The 20,936-nt window shown below is 36.5% G+C and overlaps 1 protein-coding gene across 11 annotated transcripts in view; it reads left to right on the top strand.

The window, feature by feature from the left end:
• The window catches only part of NR2C1 (nuclear receptor subfamily 2 group C member 1), a 64,447-nt gene extending 43,574 nt beyond the window's left edge, over window positions 1–20,873 (top strand). For 8 of the 11 annotated variants that reach the window (XM_070507067.1, XM_070507075.1, XM_070507068.1 and 5 more), the window contains 5 exons: window positions 13,759–13,898; window positions 15,507–15,644; window positions 17,370–17,475; window positions 19,426–19,516; window positions 19,640–20,873. In XM_070507067.1, the coding sequence (XP_070363168.1) occupies window positions 13,759–13,898; window positions 15,507–15,644; window positions 17,370–17,475; window positions 19,426–19,516; window positions 19,640–19,735 (571 nt within the window). In that variant the 3' untranslated portion in view covers window positions 19,736–20,873. Of the gene's footprint in view, window positions 1–13,758; window positions 13,899–15,506; window positions 15,645–17,369; window positions 17,476–19,425 lie in introns of all 11 variants that reach the window. The other 3 variants (XM_070507073.1, XM_070507074.1, XM_070507072.1) reach the window with 2 other exon arrangements.
• Window positions 20,874–20,936: the final 63 nt, after the last annotated feature.

Raw genomic sequence — 20,936 nt, 5'->3', positions numbered from 1 at the left:
TGCCTTGAAGAAGCTCTTTAGTCTTATGAAGTCCCATTTGTTTATTCTTTCTATTGTTTCCCTTGTCTGAGAAGACATGGTGTCCAAAAAGATCCTTTTGATACTGATGTCAAAGAGTGTACAGCCTATATTTTCTTCTGGAAGCCTTATGGTTTCCGGTCTTACCTTTAGGTCTTTGATCCATTTTGAGTTAATTTTTGTGAATGGTGAAAAAGAATGGTCAATTTTCATTCTTTTACAAGTGGCTGTCCAGTTTTCCCAGCATAATTAGTGAAAGAGACTGTTTTCTCCATTGTATGCCCTCGGTTCCTTTGTTGAAGGTTAGCTGTCCATAGATGTGTGGTTTTATTTCTGGACTTTCAGTTCTGTTCCATTCATCTGCACCTGTTTTTGTACCAGTACCATGCTGTTTTGATTACTGTAGCTTTGTAGTATGTTTTGAAGTCAGGGATTTTCATGCCTCCAGCTTTGTTCTTTTTTCTCAGGATTGCTTTAGCGATTCAGGGTCTTTTGTTGCCCCACATGAATTTTAGGATTCTTTGTTCTATTTTTTTAAAGAATGTCATTGGGATTCTGATTGGGATAGCGTTGACTCTGTAGATTGCTTTAGGTGGAATGGACATTTTAACTGTTTATTCTTCCACTCCATGTGTGTGGAATGTCTTTCCATCTCTTTATGTCATCGTCAATTTCTTTCAGGAAAGCCTTATAGTTTTCATTGTATAGCTCTTTGACTTCCTTGGTTAAATTTACCCCAAGGTATTTTATTCTTTTTGTTGCGATTGTGAATGGGATTGTGTTGTTGAGTTCTTTTTCTGTTAGTTTGTTGTTAGAGTATAGAAATGCTACTGGTTTATGTATGTTGATTTTGTACCCTGCAACTATGCTGTAGTAGTTGATTATTTCTAATAGTTTTCCAGTGGATTATTTGGGGTATTTTATATATTAGATAATGTCATCTGCAAACGGCGAGAGTGTCACGTCTTCATTGGCTATTTGGATTCCTTTTATTTCTTTTTCCTGCCTAATTGCTCTGGCCAAAACCTCCAGTACTATGTTGAATAAGAGTAGTGAGAGTGGACACCCTTGTCTTGTTCCTGTTCTCAGAGGGATGGCTTTCAGTTTTGGCCCATTGGGTATGATGTTGGCTGTGGGTTTGTCATATATGGCCTTTATTATGTTGAGGTACTTTTCTTCTATACCCATTTTATTAAGAGTTTCTATCATAAATGGATGTTGGATCTTGTCGAATGCCTTCTCTGCATCTATTTAAATGATCATATGGTTTTTGTTTCTCATTTTGTTAATGTAGTGTATCACGTTGATTGCCTTGCAGATGTTGAACCATCCCTGTGTCCGTGGTTTAAATCCCATTTGATCATGGTGTGTGATCTTTTTAATGTACTGCTGTATTTGGTTTGCCAGAATTTTGTTGAGGTTTTTTGCATTTATGTTCATCAGTGAAATTGGCCTGTAGTTTTCCTTCTTTGTTTTGTCCTTGTCTGATTTTGGGATCAGGGTGATGTTGGCTTCATAGAATGTGTTAGGAAGTACTCCATCTTCCTCAGTTTTCTGGAATAGTTTGAAAAGGATAGGTATTAAATCTTTGAATCTTTAGTAGAATTCTCCAGAGAAGCTCTCTGGTCCTGGACTTTTATTTTGGGGGAATTTTTGATGACTGTTTGAATTTCTTGTGATTGGTCTATTCAGATTCTCTATTTCTTCCTGCTTCAGTTTTGGGAGGTTGTAACAGTCTGAGAATTTATCCATTTCTTCTAGGTTGTCCAGTTTGTTGGCATATAGTTTTTCATAGTATTCTCTTATGATCCTTTGTATTTCTGTGGTATCCATTGTGATTTCTCCTCTTTCATTTCTAGTTTTATGTATTTGCATCTTCTCTCTTTTTTTCTTAGTGACCCTGGCTGAGAGTTTGTCAATTTTGTTTATTTTCTCAGAGAACCAACTCTTTGTTTCATTGATCCTTTCTACTGTCTTTTTTTTTCAATTTCAGTTATTTCTGCTCTTTTATTATTTCCCTCCTTCTACTGACTTTAGGCTTTGTTCATCTTTTTCTAGTTCTGTCATGTGTTGTTTGAGATTGCTTATGTGAGATTTTTCTTCTTTATTGAGGTGAGCCTGTGTTGCAGTGAATTTCCCTCTTAGGACCACTTTTGCTGCATCCCAAATGAGTTGCTATGGCATGTTTTCATTTTCATCTGTCTCCAGATAACATTTGATTTCTTCTTTAATTTCTTCAGTGGTCCATTGGTTGTTCAGTGGGATGTTGTTTAATCTCCATTTTTGCCCCTTTCCCAACTTTATTCTTATAGTTGATTTCTAGTTTCCTAGCATCATGGTCAGAAAAGATGCTTGATGCTATTTCAACCCTCTTGAATTTGTTGAGGCTTGCTTTATTTCCCAGGATATGGTCTATCCTTGAGAATGTTCCATGTGCACTTGAGACGAATGTGTAACCTGCTGTTTTTGGATGGAGTGTTCTATATATATCTATTAAGTCCATCTGGTCTAGTTTTTCATTTAATTCTACAATTTCCATGTTAACTTTCTGTTTGGATGATCTATCCATTGGTGTTAGTGGAGTGTTGAGGTCCCCTACTATTATTGTATTGCTGTTGATATCTCCTTTTAGTTTTGTTGATAGTTCCTTTACATACTTTGGTGCTCCTGTGTTGAATGTATATATATTTATAAGTGTTATGTTTTCTTGTTGGAGTGTCCCTTTTATCATTATAAACTGCCCCTCTTTCTCTCTATCTGTTTTGCTTTGAAATCTACTTTGTCTGATATAAGTATGACGACACTTGCTTTCTTATGTTCATTATTAGCTTGGAGTATCATCTTCCATCCCTTCGCTCTGAATCTGTGTTTGTCTTTGGGGATGAGGTGTGTTTCCAGGAGGCAGCATATTGTTGGGTGTTGTTCTTTAATCCATCCTGCCACTCTTGTGTCTTTTGATTGAAGAATTCAATCCATTTACATTTAGAGTGATTATTGAAATGTGGGGGCCTAATGCTGCCATTTTATCGCTTGTTTTCCAGTTCTCTTGCATTTCCTTTGTTTCTCGTCCCATGATTTTTGGACTACCAATTCAAGTAGGTAGTTTTCTCTATTGGCTTACTTCTTATTTGTAATTTGTGTCTTTATTCTTGTTATTTGTTTAGTGGTTACCATGTGGTTTGTATAAAACATCTTATAGTTGAGATAGTCCATTTTCTGATAGCCTCTTATTTCCTTAGATTAAGCCATTCTATCCCTTTCCTCTTCCCCTTCCATGTTGTTGTTGTTGTCAGATTTTTTTCTTCTTCATCTTATGTTGTGAGTTTGTGGTTAAAATGACAACATTATATTTATTCTTGGTGTTTCCCTTCCTTTTATCTTTAATGTTATACTTAGCCTTTGCTAACCTGTTCTGATGGAGAGCTGCAACTTTCTGATTTTGTTGTTCTACTTATCTCCTTTGCTCTGGGTTTTGTAACCCCTTTCCTTTTTTTGTTTTTTCAGGTATGAGGGTCTTCCTGAGCATTTCTTGTAGGGGGGATCTTGGGGCAATGAACTCCCTTAACTTTTGTTTATCTGGGAAAGTTTTTATTTCTCCATCATATTTGAAGGATATTTTCGCTAGATAGAGTATTCTTGGCTGCAAGTTTTTGACCTTCAGAGTTTTGAATATATCATTCCACTCTCTTCTAGCCTGTAAGCTATCTGCTGAGAAATCTGCTGACAGCCTTATGGGGGTTACTGTGTAGGTTATTTTCTTCTGCCTTGCTGCCCTTAATATTTTCTCTGTGTCATTGACTTTTGCAAGCTTTACTACTGTATGCCTTAGGGTTGGTCTTCTTACATTGATAAAGTTTGGAGATCTATTAGCTTCTGTCACATGGAGTTCCGTCTCTCTCCCCAGGTTTGGGAAGTTCTCAGCCATTATTTCTTTGAACAGGCTTTCTGCCCCCTTCTCCTTGTCTTCTTCCTCTGGGATACCTATAATCCTTATATTGCATTTCCCAATTAAGCCAGATATTCCTCGGAGAGTTTCTTCATTTCTTTTTAGTCTTAGTTCTCTCTCCTCCTCTATCTGTAGCATTTCTATATTTGTATCCTCCAAATTGCTAATTCTGTCTGCTGTATTATCAACCCTACTGTTCAGAGTCCAGATTTTTCTTAATCTCCTGCATCTCCAATATTTGTGATTGGTTCTTCTTTATAGTGTCAAGGTCTTTTGTGACATAGCTCCTGAACTTGCTGAGTTGTCTATCTGTGTTCTCTTTTAATTCATTGAGTTTTTTAATGATGTCTATTTTGAATTCATTGTCATTTAGGTTATAGATTTCAGTGTCTTCGGGATTGTTTTCTGGGTACTTATCATTTTCCTTCTGTTCTGGACCTTTAATATATTTTTTCACACTGCTTGATGGTGTGGATTTGTGCCTCTGAATAGAGATAGAGCTTTGTTACTGCTTCTACTTGCTTCTACTGGTCAGGGTTGGGGGCAGCTGTGTAATCTGCACCAACCAGGATCCCTCTCAGCTGTTCCTCACCGAGCCTGGGCCCCTCCTTGTGATCACAGTGGCCCTGTGGGGTCTCTCGTCAGCTGCGTGGACAATCGAAAGGGGGCCTCAGGTTGCTGGTGCCTACTCTCACAGACCGCCTAGACACATTCCCTGCTTAGGGTCTACAGCGGTGTTATGGGCTTTCACAGTGGCCAGGAGCAAGTTCAGCTAGACTCGCAGCTCTGCCACCATCAAGTCCCACAAGAGCTCACTTGTCCACTATGGGCTGCAGCAGAGCTATGGGTATCTACTGCAGTCTGTGGTTAGCTCACCTAGCTGTGCCACTTCTGCGCCAGGGCCTTCCAGCCTTATGAGTGCCAGGCAGGGAGGGCCTCTCCACTAACGCTGAGCAGAGTCTTTCCCTCTAGCTTCTGTAGGACTGTGGATTTTTCCTCTGGACCAGGGAGCAGTCTCCCTGGGGCTCCAAATTGTCACTGCCCCCTCACACATCCCCCTGGGTCTCCCTTGTTCCCTTTGGGCCACAGCAGGGCTGTGTGTGTTAAATGCAGCCGATGGTTGCTCAGTTGGTGGAGCCCCTTTTGCCTCAGGGCCTCCCAGCAGTCTGATTGCTGGGCAGGGCCTCTCTTCTGAGGCCAAATAGAGGCTTTCCTGGCGGCTGCTGTGGGACTGTGGATTTTCCCACTGGGCTAAGGAGGAATCAGTGGGGGCTTAAGCCTGTAGTCACCTGTTTCTGCTGTCATGCCTCCAATGTGCGCGCACACCCACCCTTGGTGCTGTGGCGATGCTATGAGCGTATCAGCCGGTAGAAAGTCACTTGCAGGTGCTAGGCTGTCTGGGGGCCAGAGAGTTTTCACCTATCTCCACCTCCTCCTGGGGGAAAGTCCATCCACCTTCCAATGTATAGCAATGTGGGTCTCTCAGGCGTCCTGAGGTGCGGTGTGGATATCCTTTGTTGACCAGTGAATGTCCAATTAGTTGTAGTTCAAAGGGAGAGAGACAAAGAAAACTGCTCACTCCGCCATGTTACTGACCACATTCTAGATTTTTAGTAGGTGCTACCACATTGTCCTCCAAAAATATGATAAGCCATTTTATACTCACATCAGCAGTGTATGAAAATGAATGTTTATTTCCTCATATCCTCTTCAATTCTGGATTTTATCCATTTTTTCTGATAAATGAAAATAGTATCTTATCTTTTTTGTTGTTGGAGATTGAAATTTTAATCTTTTATATGGAGATTTTGAAATATTGATTTTCTTTTCACTTAAATTTTACTTTCAAATAGATTTTGATTGCCAGTTTCTTATGACGAGTAATCCTTCTCAGATAGTGAATGGAAAAGAGAGCTCTGCCTGGAGTTAAAATTTCACTTGAATAATTCCCAGTGAGAAAAACTACGTTCCGTAACTCTTAATTTGGCAATAATAGCTTTTGTTTGAGCATGTTCAAATCTTTTTTATTTTTTCAGTTATTTTATTGAGGTGTTATTGGTTTATAACATTGTATAGTTTCAGGTGTACATTATTATATATCAGCTTCTGCATGGACTGCATCATGCTCACCACCAATAGTCTAATTGTTATCTGTCATCATACATATGTGCCCCTTTGTCCCTTTCACCCACCCTTCTCTATCCCCTTCCCTGCTGGTAACCACTAATCTCTTCTCTTTGTCATGTGTTTATCTTCTACATATGAGTGAAATCATACAATGTTTGTCTTTCTCTGTCTGACTTATTTCGCGTAACATAATACCCTCAAGGTCCATCCATGTTGTTGCAAATGGGACGATTTTGTCTTGTTTTTTTCTCTTTTTAAAGATTGGCACCTGAGCTGACCACTGTTGCCAATCTTCTTTTTTTTCCTCCCCAAATCCCCCCAGTACATAGTTGTATATTTCAGTTATGGATCCTTCTAGTCGTGGCATGTGGGACGCCGCTTCAGCGTGGCCTGATGAGTGGTGCCATGTCCACGCCCAGGATCCGAAGCAGCAAAACCCTAGGGTGCTGCAGCAGAGTGCATGAACTTAACCACTTGGTCATGGGGCTGGCCCCGATTTTATCTTTTTTATAGACGAGTGGTATTCCATTGTGTGTGTATACCACATCTTCTTTGTCCAAACATCAGTCACTGGGCACGTGGGTTGGTTCCACTTCTTGGCTATTGTGAATAATGCTACAATGAACATAGGGGTGCGTAAATCTCTTTGAATTGTTTATTTCATGTTCTTTGGGGAAATACCCAGTATTGGGATAGCTGGATCATATAATATTTCTATTTTTAGTTTTTTAAGAAATCTCTATACTGTTTTCCATAGTGGCTGCACCAATTTAGTCCCACCAGCAGTGTATGAGGGTTCCCTTTTCTCCACATCCTCTTCAACAATTGTTTTTTTGTCATGCTAATTATAGCCATTCTGACAGGTCTAAGGTGATATCTCACTGTGGTTTTTATTTGCATTTCCCTAATATTTAGTGATATTGAACATCTTTTCATGTGCCTGTTGGCCATCTGTATATCTTCTTTGGAAAAATGTCTGCTCATATCCTTCTTTCCATTTTTTGATCAGGTTGTTTGTTTTTGTTGTTGTTGAGTTTTATGAATTCTTTATATATTTTGGAAATTATCCCCTTGTTGGATATATGATTTGCAAATATTTTCTCCCAGTTGGTGTGTTGTCTTTTCATTTTGTTCATGATTTCCTTTGCCTTGGAGAAGCTCTTTACTCTGATAGTCCCTTTTGTTTATTTTTTCTTTTGTTTCCCTTGACTGAGTAGATGTGGTATCCGAAAAGATGCTGCTAAGACCTTTGTCAGAGAGTGTTCTACCTATATTTTCTTGTAGGAGTTTTATGGTTTCAGGTCTTACATTAAAGTTTTTAATCCATTTTGAGTTCATTTTTGTGCATGGTGTAAGATGATGGTCTACTTTCATTCTTTTGCATGTGGCTGTTGAATTTTCCCAACACCGTTTATTGAAGAGACTTGCCTTTCTCCATTGTTAGGTTCTTGGCTCCTTTGTCAAAGATGAACTGTCCAGAGATGTGTGGTTTTATTTCTGGGCTTTCAGTTCTGTTCCGTTGATCTGTGTGCCTGTTTTTGTACCAATGCCATGCTGTTTTAATTACTGTAGCTTTGTAGTATAGTTTGAAGTCAGAGTCATGATGCTTCCAGCTTTGTTCTGTTCTCTCAGGATTGTTCTAGCTATTCAAGGCATTTTGTTGCGCCATATTAATTTTAGGATTCTTTGTTCTATTTCCATGAAGAATGTCATTGGGTTTCTGATTGGGATTGCATTCAATCTGTAGATTGCTTTAGGTAATAGTGACGTTTTAACTATGTTTATTCTTCAAATCCTTGTGCATGGAGTATCTTTTCCATTTCTTTATGTCATCATTGATTTCTTTCAGTAATGCCTTACAGTTTTTATTGTATAGGTCTTTCACCTCCTTGGTTGAATTTGTTCCTGGATATTTTATTCTCTGTGTCAATTATAAATGGTACTGTATCCTTGACTTCTCTTTCTGCTAGTTCATTACTAGTGTCTAAAAATGCAACTGACTTTTGTAAGTTGACTTTGGACCCTGCAACTTTGCTGTAGTTGGTGATTATTTCTTTCTTTTTTTATTTTTGAGGAAGATTAGCCCTGAGCTAACTGCTGCCAATCCTCCTCTTTTTTGCTGAGGAAGACTGGCCCTGAGCTAACATCCATGCCCATCTTCCTCTACTTTATGTATGGGACGCCTACCACAGCATGGCTTTTGCAAAGCAGTGCCATGTCTGCACCCAGAATCTGAACCAGCAAACCCTGGGCCACTGTGAAGCGGAATGTGAGAACTTAACCGCTGCGCCACCAGGCTGGCCCCGGTGATTATTTCTAATAGTTTTCTGGTGGATTCTTTAGGGTTTTCTGTATATAGAATCATTTCATCAGCAAACAGCAACAGTTTTACCTCTTCCTTTTCAATTTGGATACCTTTTATTTCTTTTTCTTGCCTGATTGCTCTGGCCAAAACCTCCAGTACTGTGTGGAGTAGGAATGGTGAGAGTTGGCACCCTTGTCTTCTTCCTGTTCTTAGAAAGATGGCTTTCAGTTTTTCACTGTTAAGTATGTTGTTGGCTGTAAGTTTATAGTATAATATACGGCCTTTATTTTGTCAAGGTACTTTCTTTCTATACCCATTTTATTGAGAGTTTTAATCATAAATCTATGTTGAATCTTGTCAAATGCTTTCTCTGCATCTATTGAGATGATCATGTGGTTTTTATTCCTCATTTTGTTAATGTGGTGTATCACATTGATTGATTTGCGGATGTTGAACCATCCTTGTGTCCCTGGTATAAATCCCATTTGATCATGGTGTATGATCCTTTTAATGTATTGCTGTACTGAGTTTGCCAATACTTTGTTGAGGATTTTTGCGTGTATGTTCATCAGTGATACCTGCCTGTCATTTTCCTTCTTTGTGTTGTCCTTGTCTGGTTTTGGTATCAGGGTGATATTGCCCTCCTAGAATGTGTTAGAAAGCATACTGTCTTCTTCATTTTTTGGAATAGTTTGAGAAGGATAGCTGTTAAATCTTTGAATGTTTGGTAGAATTTGCCAGAGAAGACATCTGGTCCTGGGCTTTTGTTTTTTGGAAGGTTTTTGATTACTGTTTTAATGTCTTTACGTGTGATTGGTCTATTCAGATTCTCTGTTGCTTCTTGATTTAGTTTTGGGAGGTTGTATGAGTCTAAGAATTTATCCATTTCTTCTAGATTGTCCAATTTGTTGGCGTATAGTTTTTCATAGTATTGTCCTAGTTCTTTCTATTTCTGTGGTTTCCATCCCTTCACTCTGAGCCTGTGTTTTTCTTTTGAGCTGAGATGTGTTTCCTGGAGCCAGCATATTCTTGGGTCTTGTTTTTTAATCCATCCAGCCTCTCTGTCTGTTTTGATTTGAGAATTCAATTTATTTACATTTAGAGTGATTACTGATATATGATGGCTTACTACTGCCATTGTATCTCTTGTTTTCCAATTATTCTATATTTCCATTGTTTCTCTTCCCTTGCTTTTCTGACTGCCATTTCAGTTTGGTGGTTTTTTCTGATAGTTTTCTATTTATGATTTGTGGCTCTATTCTGATTCTTCATTTAGTGGTTACCATGAGGTTTATGTAAAAGCCCTTATAGATGAAGTAGTCCATTTTCTAATAACATCTTATGTCCATTTGCCTAAGCACGTTCCATCCCTTTCCTCTTCTCCTTCTGAGTTACTGTTGTCACAAATTCTTTTTTGTGTTGTGAGTTTATGACTAAATTGAAATGTTTATAGTTATTTTTGATGCCTTCCTTCCCTTTATCTTTTATGTTATAATGAAGTGTTTCCTAACCTGTTATGATAGAATCCTGCAGTTTTCTTATTTTGTCTGTCTGTTTATCTCCTTGCACAAGGCTTTCTAAACCTTTGGCTTTTTCTTTCAGGTGGAAGGGCTTCCTTCATCATTTCTTGTAAGGGGGATCCGGTGGCGATGAACTCCCTCAGCTTTTGTTTATCCAGGAAAGCTTTTATTTCTCCATTGTAGCTGAAGGATAGTTTTGCTGGATAGAGTATTCTTGGCTGAAAGTTTCTGTCTTTCAGTATTTTGAATATACCATTCTAGTCTTTTCTAACCTGTAAGGTTTCTGCCAAGAAATCTGCTGAAAGCCTGATAGGGTTCCTTTGTTGGTTATTTTCTTCTGCCTTGCTGCCCTTAATGTTTTTTCTTTGTCAGTCTCTTTTGCCAGTTTTAATATTATATGCTTTGGAGAAGGTCTTTTTGCATTGATGTAATTAGGAGTTCTCTTGGTTTCATGTGCTTGTAAATCTAGTTTCTTCCCCAGGTTTGGGAAGTTCTCAGCTATTATTTCTTTCAACAAGCTCTCTGTTCCTTTCTCATTCTCTTCTCACTCTGGAATACCTATAATCCTTATATTGCTTTTCCTAATTGAGTCAGATATTTCTTGATGGATTTCTTCATTTTTAAAAAACCTTAGTTCTCTCTCCTCCTCTACCTGAAGTATTTCCATATTTCTGTCCTCTAGTTCACTAATTCTGTCCTCCATAGCATCAGCTGTATTTTTTTAATGGTTTCTAGATTATTTTTTTATGTTATTGTTTTCTTCATATACAGCATTTCTCTTTGGTTTGTTTTGTTTTGTTTTGGTATAGTTTTGATCTCTGGTGAAGTATTCCTTCTATTCATTAATTTTGTTCCTGAGCTCATTGCACTGTCTTTCTGAGTTTTCTTGTAACTCTCTGAGTTTCCTTATGACAGCTATTTTAAATTCTCTGTCATTTATATTGTAAATTTCTGTGACTTCAGTATTGGTTTCTGGAGACTGGTCTTTTTCCTTCTGCTCTGAAGTGTTACTGTAGTTCTTCATGGTGTTTGATGAATCGATCCTTTGTCGGCACATTTGTGGTAGTATCAGGTTGCAGATTCTACCTGCCACCACTGAGGGGATGGCAGAAGCTCTGTTTTCTGAGCTGCCCCTGTTTGCTGGAAGTTGTGCGAGTAGGGCTACTCTGCATTTGCCCAGACTGATCCCAGCCACTGTGCAGGTTGTGCTTACGGGGGCAGGGCATCTGCACTGGGCAGGCAGGTTGAGGCAGCTGGGGCCTCTGTGCTCAGCTGGGGACCGGCTGAGCTGCTGCACACTAGGCAAGAGGGGTGCCTACATGGGTGCTGAGCCAGTACTTGGTGTAGAGCATTCCCACTGGCAGGGCTGCCGTGGCACGATGGACACCCCCATGGGCTAAGCTGCAACTCTGAAATTGTTTGCACAGGCCGGGATGTCCCCACCTCATTTTACAGTCGCATCAGCTGCTGCATTAAGATCCACGAACTGGCTCACTCCTGCTAGGGAGGGGGAGGCAGAGGGGTGCACACACCTAGTTCCACAGCCTACCAGGTATCCAGTCTACTCACCTTCAGATGTATAGCCACATGGATCTCTCAGACCTCCGGTTGTGCTGTGCAGGGTATCCTCTGCTGATAAATGAATGTCCCTTTAGGGGAGAGACTAAGAGAACACCTCACCTCACTCCACCATGACTGACATCACTCTCCTCAATACTTAAATAAAATGCAGTGTTTGTAAAAAAAAAAAAAAAAAAAAAAGGCTATGATTCTTAACTTGATGAATGACTTCTGTTAAACATACTGATTATCCCAATTTTAAATATTTATTAGGGAGAAAAACATTTAAGTGCCTTTCATCAGGATGTTCTTACCAACTTAAATCTTTTTGAAGAAAGGGGAAAATATCTTATACTTTCATTATCTTATTTATAATAAAGTATATAGGTTTTGTTTTAAAGATTGTTTAATTGGAAAAGGTTCTGTGCCCACAGCTTTTCTCATTCTCTCTTTTCTAAGTTCTAACTTCTGCCTGTTCTATTACCTTCGCAATCAGAAATCACTTACTGGATTCCTTCTGTATTCCTGCTACTGTGCTGTTCACTGAGATACATAAATGAATAAGGAAGTCTCTGCCTTCAGTGAGGGTTTAATCTAGTACAGGAGACATACTCCTAAACCAATAAATCAGAATACCATTTAATAAGTATAAAATAGAAACGTATATGTGGCACTGAAGGGGGTATGATTAACTATCTTGGGAGAGGAATGTGGTAAGAGAATTTTTCTTCAAAAAATTGAGCTCCGAAATATATTTTAAGGGGTAAATAGGAATTAACTAGTAAAACAAGGTCAGGAAAAGACATTCCAAAAAAGGAGGACAGCATTTGTAATTCATTCAACAGTTTTTATTGAACATGTACTACGTGCTGGTTCTCACCTCAGCAGGTTTGCCCTTATTTATTCTTACTCTTCCTGGAATACTATTCTCCTAGATCTTTTTTTTTTTTTAGGTTCTTTCCCATCTTTTTTCTATTCACCTGTCAGCCCCTCAGAAAGGTCTTCTCCAGACACCTTACTCCCACCTCTGCCCCCCCCATTATGTAATTCATCATCCTACTTAATATTGTGGAACTTTTATTAATTGAAACTAGCTTAATGTTTGTATAATCATATGCATTTGTGTGCATAATGTTTATATAAAATATTCCAAGTGATGTATTTGTTTATGTTTCTCTTCTGTTTCATGAAGGCATTTAATCTATCTTGTTTATTGCTATTTCTCCAGTGCCTGGCATATACTTTATGTTATAACTTGTTCACATAATTCTTATATTTGAGTCTCATAATAACTCTGAGCAAGATATAGGGTGTAATGCTTTTCTGCATTTTATATGGCTAAGCACTTGAGACCTGAGAAGCTTATTTGCCTAATTTCAAATGGAAAATAAGTGGATGATAGGGGTTTAAAATCCCTGGTGTCTTGGCTTCGATTCTAATACTTTTTCTGCTCTCTCATGCTGCTGAGATTTCTTATTCAGAAGTTCAGGAAAGGACTTCTAAACTTTCTTATTTTTGTTAATCCTAGTGAAATCCTTGTTATCTCATTTATATGGATACTAATATCCCATCTGTACCATAGTTACAGAGTAAACTATTTCTCCCAGGAAATTGGTTGCTTACCCACCATCAAACAATGTTAATTACCCTTTCTAAAAAAATATTTACCTGCATTTAAAGCAAAAGAAAACTTGGGAAAGCTTTTTAAATGTATTCCTTTACTTTTAACTTTTTTAAAACAATCTTTTTTTTTTTTTAAGATTTTATTTTTCCTTTTTCTCCCAAAGCCTCCCAGTATGTAGTTGTGTATTTTTAGTTGTGGATCCTTCTTCTTGTGGCATGTGGGATGCCGCCTCAGCGTGGCTTGACGAGCGGCACCATGTCCGCACCCAGGATTCAAACTGGTGAAACCTGGGCTGCTGAAGCACAGTGTGAGACATTCAACCATTCGGCCACAAGGCCAGCCTGTAAAACAGTCTTTATTTCATCTGTTTCCATGAAATGTGGGATTAAAGCCCCAACTTATAGTGTGAAATACTACTTGGAACTGTTCTCATAAACTGGCTGATTGATTAATGAGCTAGCTAATATTTAAATTTCTAAGCCTTTCTTATCAATTGCTATCAGCTATACAAAACACAGAATTGATCAAGCCCAAGCCCAGTTGGTCTTTCTAGAATAGTTTTAGTTCAGTAATATTTTATTTTTAAATATCTGACTCAATTGTAAATTTTATAAAATATATGTTAATAATCTGTGACATGTTTGTTTTGTTTTAATAGGCAAGAAAACAGCATATCATTGGTAAAAGCTTATTGGAATGAACTTTTTACACTTGGTCTTGCCCAATGCTGGCAAGTGATGAATGTGGCAACTATATTAGCAACATTTGTCAATTGTCTTCACAGTAGCCTTCAACAAGGTAAAAAAAGCACCTTCTTAATTTCCTTTTCCAGGATATAAGATGGGGATCAGTTTTATAAAGCGTTATGATTTAAGTTAGATATCTGATCATTAATGTTTTAGATACCAACACCCTTTTTACTTTAGGTAATTTTCACATTTTGATAAATTCATTCTTTAATCACCCCAAAATATTTTTAAATGAGAGTATAACCAAATTAACACAAGTATCTTTACATCTGGCAGGCTGTTTCTGACAAGGCCTTGTGAATTTTTGCACTTTGGCATAAGTACCAAAGAATCCAGGGTTAACATATATAGAGGTGATCAAATCTTTATGAATATATACTTCCCACTAATTTTTAAACTGTCTTTCTTCATTGTAGCCCTTTGTATCCCAAGATAGGCTGATTTTTTTTTTTTTTTATTCAATTCATCAGGATGTATTCTCTCACTTGAACAGTATTGGAGAGTCACAGAACAGTCCTTACTCTCCTTTTCTTTTTCTTGATACCAAGGTGATTACAGCTCTTATTTATTTGAGGAGACAGGCAGTTACTGATTTATAACTGTTTAACTTCAGAATGGCTTGTGACTAACCAAAAGGATGTGCATCCTCAAATGAGAACTGCCTTTTGAGTTCAGAAATAATTTATAAATTGGGAATTACATTTTATTGCCTTAGCATATTCAATTTGCCATTGTTTTACATTATTTTTAAGTTATCTGCTTCCTCCTATTTAAGAACAGAGAAATCACCTTAAAATCTCATCAACAGTAGACCTACTAGAAGGGAGCACTACATACCCATCTTATTTAGGGACTCCTAGTCTTGATTGATTTCTCATAAATTTGTAATGTATTCTACAGCCTACCTTCACTTAAAGCTTTGGTTGACTCATCAAATGTGTTTTTTGTTTGGTTGGTGAGGAAGATTGGCCCTGAGCTAACATCTGTTGCCAATCTTCCTCTATTTTGTATGTGGGATGCCACCATAGCATGGCTTCATGAGTGATATGTAGGTCTGTGCCTAGGATCTGAACCTGCAAACCCCAGGCCACCAAAGCAGAGTGCATGAACCTAACCACTATGCCGCCAGGCTGGCCCCAGATGTGCTTTAAACATAAAAAATAAATTCAAAAAGTTATCATAAAACTTTGACTCAACTTTTGCCTTGGCAGTGTTTTTTGCTAAATATTTTTTTCTATTTTAGTAGTGTACCTAACTTTTAGAAATCTAAATGATTTTCGTCATCTTTTTTCAACCAATATAAGTTTAAATCCTGTTACCAAAATTTGAGTTTTTTGTAAAATTTTGGTTGACCAGTCTTTTAGGTGGTTGTCTTTACAGCTTATCTTCTCAAAGGTGTATTTTGAAAGGAAACATTACATTTGGGGTTTTTTTATACTAACAGCTTGTTTCATTTTTTTCTTGAATGAACAATGTCCGAAGATCATTAATTAGTTTCATTTTTACTTGCAGAGATACTGAATTTTAAACATGTATGGATTGGTTATATTCAAAGCTGGAAATTAGTGAGAAGGAAATATTTTGGATAGAAATAGTTGTGCATTTTAGCCAAAAACTAGAAGCTTTTGTTAGCTTGTTTCTTTGTTTTTAATTAAAGATAAAATGTCCACAGAAAGAAGAAAATTATTGATGGAGCACATCTTCAAACTACAGGAGTTTTGTAATAGCATGGTTAAACTCTGCATCGATGGATATGAATATGCCTACCTGAAGGCAATAGTACTGTTCAGTCCAGGTATGTAAACATTTACTTTTTATTTAAAATAAAGCATTTGATGGTGTAAAGAAATTGGAACCCTTGTACATCTGGTAAGAATGTAAAATGGTGCACTTAAAGTGGAAACAACCCAAGTGTCCATCAACAAATGAATGGATAAACAAATGTAATATATACATATAGTGGAATATCATTCAGCTATAAAAAGGAGAGAAATTCTGCTACATGCTACAAACATAGATGAAACTTGAAAACAGTATGCAAGTGAAAGAAGCCAGTCACAAAAGACCACATATTCTATGATTGCATTTATGTGAAATGTCTAGAACAATCAAGTTTGTGGAGACATTAGATGAGTGGCTCCTAGGGACTAATGAGAGGGGAGAATGGAGAGTGATTACTAATGGGTACAGAATTTCTTTTGGGGTAACAAAAATATTCTAAAATGAGACTGTGGTGATGGTTGCACAACTCTGTGAATATATTAAAAACCATTGAATTATTCACTTCAAATTGCTGAATTTTACAGATGTTAGACATTTATCTGGGTACGGAAAGGAAAGTTGAAGAAATCAGTAAAATGAAATCATAGACCTTTAGTTCTGTTGTCAATCAACATTTGAATTCTTAGGTATATTTTGCTAGACATCATTAAAAGTCAAATTGTTTTGTTAATGGGTTAAATTTTCAAACATCTTTTTAGAGTTACCAATAAATAGAAAATTGTCTCTCTTATTTTCCTGCCAGTTTCTAGTTTTCACATATAGTAAAATGACAAGTAAGCTCAATGAGAAATTTCTGAATAAGAAAAATTAACTGTTATCTTAAGCTCTATATTTTTTATTTTGGTGTGTATTTCTATTCCTATACATCATAATAAAATTACCTGAGGAAACCTGCTTCTTACCCTCAGTGATACCAATAAAATAATTAAAGCTTTTTTGTGCTGTTTCTTATAATGTTTCAGATAAGGTAATAACATGTATCTCCATTTTTATCACAACCCGTTTGCCACCTTCATTAAAATGGAAAAAACATAGATTTGAAGTTTGAATTATAATGAAATTGTATTATGTATTCCCAATATTTTCTATTTATTACTTTTTTATTCTTTTCAGGACAGAGCTTTCCATACTTTTCAATATATCTTAAGTTAGGCATAATTTTTATGAAGTTCCTTTAATATTTCCACTTTTGTGAAATTTTATAGTGACCATTGAAATATTTAAATACATTATTTCATATTTCTACATTATCATAAATTTTCTGATGGAGATAATGTTCACAGTTTTATAATTTCATAAGTACCTTTTTATGTAGCAATGGTGGGGAGGTTTTTCTCATAAACATAGTATAAAACATAAGCTGCAAATATTTTATTGTATTAAAAATGCTTTTTTAACTAAGCTGAGTCATTTTATTTTTTGTTCCTTTTGAAAGCAAAATGATCACACTCCCTTCCACCACTTTTGGAATAGAGAAAGCTATTTATTCTAGTAGAGCTCAGTGGTCTCAGTTTTGAGATATGTAGATGAGATAAAATAGTTTTAAAGATTTAAAGTACAGTGCTTGGTGTTTAGTAGGTGGGCTACTAAATATATTTGTGGAATGGAAGAGACACACATATGATGGGGATTCTTTTTTAACTAAACTATTCTTCCCATCCGCCTTCCATCTCCACTCTCGGTGCATTTTAAAATGAGCATTCAGAACTAGGGTAACATACATTCTTTAATATTTCAGATCATCCAGGCCTAGAAAACATGGAACAGATTGAGAAATTTCAGGAGAAGGCATACGTGGAATTCCAAGATTATATAACCAAAACATACCCAGATGACACCTACAGGTATCTAGAAGTTAAATACTATTTAACTAAATTCATCTTAAAACTTTTTTGTCAGTCTATTCATTATTTTCCATTCCAAGAGTAATTCAACATTTAGTCAACCTTGACCTTTGAAATTGCTGCTGTTAAAAGCGGTACTGCATTGTTGCAAGTGCTTTACATGTATTATGTCCTCCAGTTCTTCCATTTTATATGCGGAGACTTCAGCACAGAGAAGTTAAGTAACTTGCCCAAGATCACACAATAAACGGCAGAGCTGACTGTGAACCGAGGTAGTCTAACTCTAGCACCCAAACTCTATTTCTTAGCATGAAATAAGGGATTTTATTTGTAAAAGGGGAAAAATATGAATGAATACAAAAACCAGACTATTTTATACATAATTTTGAAATTTGGCTTATGACATTTCTACCAAGATATTTCTTAGCAGTGTCCTTTGAAAAAAATTGTTTTTTTATAAGATCAACTCAATTTTTGAAGGGGGACAGTATTATAGAGTAAACACATAACTATCAGAGCCAAAGTAGCTGGATTTGATCCCCTACCCTACCACTTACTAGCTATATGACCTTGGACAACTTACTCAACTTCTGTTTCAATTTCTCTACCTGTAAAATGGAAATAGTAGTACCCACATTTTACAATTAGTATAAAGATTAAATCAGTTAATATATGTGAAGAGCTTAGAACAGTGCCCTTTACACAGTAAGGGCTATATGATGTGTTTACTAATAATACTGTTAATTTAACAGCTTCAAACTAGTAAAAGAACATTTTACATAAAATGAGTTTTTATGTGTATTAAGTAATAGCTTTATAAGCCAGTTCTATCATGAAAATCAGCCTTAGTTTATCTAACCAGTTTTCCTGCCAGTTCTGTTAATACATTAACATTAGCTCAGCTGGTGGGAACAAACAGAACTGAGTAATTTGAGGAGTAGAGTACATGACTACAGGAAGATACTCAATCCTGGGCTGCTGGTCTCATTGGGTCTCAAGTATTAGAGTGCAAGGCCTTAGAGGAAGAATAAACATACCACAAGCTTTTTGGAAAAGTGGTTCTTTTGTTGTTGGTTTTGTTATGATTATTTTTTAGTTTTTTAAAGTGTCAAAAGTCATTGTATGCCTCATTATACAAATAAATACAGTATTTAAATTTCTCCTCCTCTTTGACATCTAGCTGTTTGGTGACCTCTGTTCTATTAGGTTCCAGGTGCTTTGACCTCTGGAACTCTTTCTCCGTTTCTTACATTCCTAGTTATTTAAAAATAATACATTGTTTTTGGATAGCAGTTTTCAACTTATAGTGTACTTTCACACAAGACATGGTCCTGCTTTTACAAACCTCACTAGCACGGGAACTGGCAGGGATCATTGCGTTAATCTTCACAACACTTGAGAGACAGGAAGTAAGTGGCTTAAACACATTCTCACAGCTAGGGGGCGGTTGAGTCAACATTTGAACCCAGTGTTAATCCCATGTTCTGTGCTCTTCATGGTAATAACTGTTGCCTGTTTTACCGTTTCCTGTAGTTTTTTGCAAAGAAAAACCAAGAAAACTATTATCATTGAACTTCGTGTGTCCTGATAACACAAAACATTGCTGTTCTTACAACCTCAAATGAGTTCTTAAGCCATTCTTAAATGTATAACTTGATCCGTGGTTTAATAACTTAGTTCCATGGTCCATACAGCCAAGTGGAGGCAGCACAGCGTAGCAGTTAAGAGCAAGGCTTTCCTATGAAGTCTGTCAAACTGCATTTATATCCAAGTGATTGTCATAACACTCTAAGGCTTGAGAATACTAAAGTTTTCATTTTAACTTTTGAAAATTAGATCTTTACTTGATTAGGCCACAAAGAATATACATGTAGAAATTACTCATATTTTCCTACTAAATCTCTCTTTGATTTACAACCTGTTCCCCTCTGCCCCTTTTTTACTTTTTAGGTTGTCCAGACTACTACTCAGATTGCCAGCTTTGAGATTGATGAATGCTACCATCACTGAAGAATTGTTTTTCAAAGGTCTCATTGGCAATGTACGAATTGACAGTGTCATCCCACATATTTTAAAAATGGAACCTGCAGATTATAACTCACAAATAATTGGTCACAGCATTTGAAAGCTGAGATCTCAGTGTAAACTTACTGTTCTTTTTCAGAACACAGAAGACACCAAATTGAACTCTTTGTTTCCAGGGCACCTGGAAATTTTGACTTTAAAGAGTAACCAAAAAACAAAGGTATTTTTATTTTAACTTCCATAAGAAGAATTTTTGAAGCGACTGGGCAGGTAGCAGGAATTAGAATTTCCTTTCCTGTCTTATTTAAGTAAATAAGAAATACTATGAATTTACTCTTGGTTAAGATGACACCTAAAGCCATCACCTCTTGATTATCTAAACTAAGATCTCTCGTTATATTTTATTTTATAAAACAAATAAATTAGTCGGTTTTTTCCCCAGAATTGTGTTCTCTTCATGTCTTTTATAATGAACTAGTACAAACACTTAATTATCAGAAATCCCTAAGAAGGATTTCCTTGCATTTTACTCTTCCATAATATACTATGTTTGTTTTAATTATCATGTCAAGAGAGGATTATTTTATGCCCCATGGTATAATGATAACATTAGAACTAGGGAAGTAATAATTGAATCTATATATTTTTTGTCTTTTGTAAATATCCTGGCACCCTTAGCATATACTAGTCTCATTGCTGGCAATGAGACATCAGCTGTTCGTGATCTTAAGAGTTGATTTCTTTAGTGTTGTATATTAGTTACAAGCACTTTTTATTTATGTATGTAGCAGAAAATTGTTTTTGAGAATAAGAGAGGGTTTGTGTTTTAATATTTTTGGTTTACTGCTGTGTTTTAAAAGTAGTAGAGACTGATTCAGCCCAGAATGTTTCAGTATTTCAAAATAGCATTAAAATTGTTGCTCTTCCATTCCACAGAAAGCATCTGACCTCTCTCCCTCTCTTCTGACCTGCATTATAACTTCCTCAACCTTCCATGGGTTTTAGCTAGGTTTTAGGTCATTACAAATACCCAATTTGTTAAATAATGGATTTATCATATTCAATCTGTGTTTTCAAGGTGAGTTAAATAATTATTTTAAAGCAAATTTATAGTTTGTAAAAATTTGTTTTTTCACGTGTAAACGAATATGCACTGATTTTTCACTGTAAATTGGGGAGAGCTCTTTTAACAAGAGTAGGAGCATCAGCCTGAAGCCTTGTTATTGCCACAGCAAAAGCATTTTAGACTCCTTGGATGTCTTCCACAGTAATGTTTTCCTTATCAAACCTGATACTGTTAAATATTTCTTTGCTCTGATTTCTGATGAATTATTTTGGTATGTCTATTTGTTGATTTTTTTTTTTAAAGAAAACAAATATGGAGATTTTATTGCACTCAGAGTACATTTTTTATGAAGATTTTTGCAATAGAAGCT

The sequence above is a fragment of the Equus asinus genome, chromosome 4 (genome assembly GCF_041296235.1).
Source record: "Equus asinus isolate D_3611 breed Donkey chromosome 4, EquAss-T2T_v2, whole genome shotgun sequence".
Taxonomy (NCBI): domain Eukaryota; kingdom Metazoa; phylum Chordata; class Mammalia; order Perissodactyla; family Equidae; genus Equus; species Equus asinus.
Note: the sequence above shows the minus strand (reverse complement) of the source record. Positions and strands in the feature narration are given on the sequence as shown.